At 40.9% G+C, this 944-nt stretch overlaps 1 protein-coding gene across 4 annotated transcripts in view; it reads left to right on the top strand.

Moving 5' to 3' along the window:
- wdfy4 (WDFY family member 4) overlaps positions 1–944 on the top strand; it is a 43,254-nt gene that overhangs the window by 34,838 nt on the left and 7,472 nt on the right. For all 4 annotated transcript variants that reach the window (XM_032541611.1, XM_032541610.1, XM_032541609.1 and 1 more), the window contains exon 55: positions 98–189. In XM_032541611.1, coding sequence (XP_032397502.1) covers positions 98–189 — 92 coding nt within the window. The remainder of the gene's footprint in view (positions 1–97; positions 190–944) is intronic.

Raw genomic sequence — 944 nt, forward strand, 5'->3', positions numbered from 1 at the left:
GGGAACTCCACAGGGTATATTTAAACTCCTTTTCAAGAATGACATACAGTGATGTGACCCAGCATGCCGTGTTCACTGTTTATCCGTATCTCTGTAGGCCGTATGGAGGATGGTACCGCTCTGGGAGACGTGGAGCTGCCTCCATGGGCGAAAGGTGACCCCCAGGAATTTATTCGAGTCCATCGAGAGGTCAGTGACCCCCCCACCCCACCCCGACCTCACCAGGCTTGTCCATTACAATTGGCAAATCTGGCCTATTACTTACAGGAACCTTTCCCATGAGACCTAATGTTTGTTAATATTAGCTGGTTGATGTACACAGAAGATGCACTGTTTAAAAAAAAATCTAAAACAAGTATCTACTGTGATAGTCTCACTGTAATAGTGTTGGTTGCAGTCAGTTTGTCTTCATTGTTTCTACCACAGTATAAGAGACAGATCTTATTCACAACAGCCACTGTCTTATTCATTAGCTTCTCTAAAGGCCATCTTGTCTCACTGAGTTTGGTTCAGTTAAATTCTTTTAGCACTGACTGTTTTCAAATACAACGACCAGTTGTTTTTCTTATCCAGAAAATCTATGAAAAGGCATGTATCTGAAGTTTTAGATGCCAGGCAGTGAAGGACAACAAGCCTTTTTAACACTATTCAGGGCAGGCACAATACTCACTATTTTCTCATAATGCCATTATTTCTGCAAGTTGAATATGTTCCCTCTTTTCTCTGCTCTTTCTTCTCTTTCCCTGTGTGGGGTTATTGTATATCTCTGTTCTTTTTCTCTCTGTTGGTCTGATTTCTTTAGTGTGCCCTTCACTTTTTCCATTCCTGGGGCATCTATGATGGTTATCACTCTGTAATCTACTGAACTACTCATATTGCCCACCATTCTCATAAAATTAGTGTTTTTTTCTTCCATAGACAAATTAACTCAGGACAATATATCC

This window comes from Etheostoma spectabile, chromosome 17, assembly GCF_008692095.1.
Source record: "Etheostoma spectabile isolate EspeVRDwgs_2016 chromosome 17, UIUC_Espe_1.0, whole genome shotgun sequence".
Taxonomy (NCBI): domain Eukaryota; kingdom Metazoa; phylum Chordata; class Actinopteri; order Perciformes; family Percidae; genus Etheostoma; species Etheostoma spectabile.